At 37.1% G+C, this 2,349-nt stretch overlaps 1 protein-coding gene across 1 annotated transcript; it reads right to left on the reverse strand.

Annotated features, from left to right (window-relative positions):
- Window positions 1-529: 529 nt before the first annotated feature.
- LOC118734960 (putative nuclease HARBI1) lies at window positions 530-1,643 on the reverse strand. The gene is made up of 4 exons (XM_036464554.1): window positions 1,534-1,643; window positions 1,049-1,475; window positions 712-986; window positions 530-650 (listed from the first exon to the last, which is right to left on the reverse strand). The coding sequence occupies exons 1-4, from the start codon at window positions 1,641-1,643 to the stop codon at window positions 530-532; spliced, it is 933 nt and encodes a 310-aa protein (XP_036320447.1).
- Window positions 1,644-2,349: the final 706 nt, after the last annotated feature.

The raw sequence follows: 2,349 nt of genomic DNA on the forward strand, positions 1-2,349 counted from the left end.
AAGTTCTTAGGGACTAGAATTTGGCACTTTATAAGACTAATTATAATAAGAATTTAATGGGCTACAAGACTGCGTACCCAAAAATTGTCTAAAAATTCTGATTATAAAGTTTGTAATTTTTACTTTTTTTTTAAGTTTGATAAAATTTTTGTGAAACTTCCGCAAGCGTTTAATCTTTTATTGATGTGCTTTTTGTTATAGATTTATTTACATTTTAAATGAATATTATTAAAAATAAATAATTAAACGTAAGTTCCAAACAATATTATTTTGAATTTTGGTGCTAAATCTTTGACCACAGCTTTATGTATAAACACACGTGATACTTATGTAAGTATATTTGTAACATCTCAGGTACTTTGAAGTTAACATTTGAAATAAACAGATAATTTAGTTTCAATAACCAATTTTTGAAAAATTATTGCAAATTATTGGCTATTTCGTCTCTTATTCTCTTCCCTTCACTTTGTAGCGATGGATTCGATGGTTGTACAACATTGTCCACAGCAGGTTCATTTGGTTGGAGAGATTAATGTTGTAGCTTCTGCAGATATTGTGCAATGCACAGCACACGTTGACAATCTGTATTACTTTTTCCGGGGAATAGTGCAACGTCCCCAATAAACATCGAAAACGGCTTTTTAATACACCTACATATGTACGCATATTGTTAATTTTAATTCAATACCTTGGATTTGTAAATAAACAAACGCACCTATAGTACGCTCCACAATATTTCGAGCTGAAGAGTGCGCCATGTTGAACTTGTACTCTTTAGAGTTGTGCAATGCGTCTCTATATGGTGTCAAAAGGAAGGGCTCAATGCCATATCCACAATCTCCTAAAAGTCTTGATGCTCGATCGCCCGATTCGTACTCCCTAAGGAAACTTTGCCGTGCGTCATTAATATTCCAGATGAATGCATCGTGGCTGGAGCCTGGATACCGAGCATCTACCGCACGTATCTTCATAGCGCTGTCGCATATCTTTAGACGAAAGTAGAAACAAGTTGGGGGAAAACACGTTAAGCAAAATAGTTATTACTTACAATCATAGCATTCATGCTAAAATATCCTTTGCGATTAAAAAATAAATGCTCGTCCACACTAGGCTTTATAATTTTAATGTGTGTCCCATCGATGCAGCCAATGATAGAGGGAATCTTAAATTTGCTGTAGAAATAATTTCTCGATTTAAGCTTCTCATTGCTATCCATTGTAAGCTTCACCCAACGAGGGCAAATTAAACGTTCCATAATTTTCAGCACTTCACTCAGAACTAGTGACACTGTGCTTCTACCTAGGCTTATGCCAGAGTCATTCCCAACCGACCACTGATAAGAACCTTCTGGTATAAATCGCAAGACTGCCGCTAGCTTTAGCAATGGTGGAATGCTAGATGCAGGCAAGTGGGGTTTTACGATATCTAGCACCATAATGAATGCGTCTTTGTTCAGGCGATATTGTGCAATGAATCTGTATGATAATTGAGGCGTTACTAAAATTGTCGGGCTTAAAAAGGATATGTACTTACGCTGACTCTGGCAGCTCCAACGGATTGCTGCGGTCTCTTAAAATTTTCCGTTTCACCTTCTCAGAAACTTCTTCCTGCATCAATAAAAAAGCTGCTACTGCTGCGGCCATTGCTTTTTATTTAATTTTCACTTTGATTTAATTTTTTCAACAACTTTGTCAAAATCTTCACAAATGCAAATTGAAAAGAATTGAACTTAGCAAAACAGCTGATTCGAATATGGGTTTTGTGTATGTTCGAAAAGAGCCAAATCCAATTAGATTCTGTGACACCTTCTAAAATCGGAATTGGTTTGGAATTCCGACAATGGAGCAAATCCGGCTTGGTTTCCACAACAGCCCTGATTCTGATAAAAAATTCCACGCCTATGGGATGTGCCACGCCCCCTTTTACAAACTCCTTTATATATACCCTCCTATAAGCGCCTACCATTTAAATATCTGCATACCAAATTTGAAGTTCGTGTGAGTTATGGTTCCGAAGTTATAGCTGATAAAAAATTCCACGCCTATGGGATGTGCCACGCTCCCTTTTACAGACTCCTTTATATATACCCTACTATAAGCACCTACCATTTAAATGTCTGCATACCAAATTTCAAGTTCATGTGACTTATGGTTCCGAAGTTATGGCTGATAAAAAATTAAACGCCTATGGGATGTGCTACGCCCCCTTTTACAAACTCATTTATATATGCCATACTATAAGCGCCTACCGTAGACATGCCTGCATACCAAATTTCAAGTTCGTGGGACTTATGGTTCCGAAGTTATAGCTGATAAAAAATTCCACGCCTATGAGATGTGCCACGCCCCC

Source organism: Rhagoletis pomonella, unplaced genomic scaffold (genome assembly GCF_013731165.1).
Source record: "Rhagoletis pomonella isolate Grant_MI unplaced genomic scaffold, Rhpom_1.0 Rhpom_scaffold_00003, whole genome shotgun sequence".
Classification (NCBI taxonomy): Eukaryota; Metazoa; Arthropoda; class Insecta; order Diptera; family Tephritidae; genus Rhagoletis; species Rhagoletis pomonella.

Coding starts and splice junctions, on each gene's coding strand:
- LOC118734960 (XM_036464554.1), bottom strand. CDS start 1,643: ATGGCCGCAGCAGTAGCAGCTTTTTTATTGATGCAGGAAGAAGTTTCT. Junction 1,476..1,533: donor TTGGAGCTGCCAGAGTCAGC/GTAAGTACATAT, acceptor ATTATCATACAG/ATTCATTGCACAATATCGCC. Junction 987..1,048: donor TTAGCATGAATGCTATGATT/GTAAGTAATAAC, acceptor TTTCGTCTAAAG/ATATGCGACAGCGCTATGAA.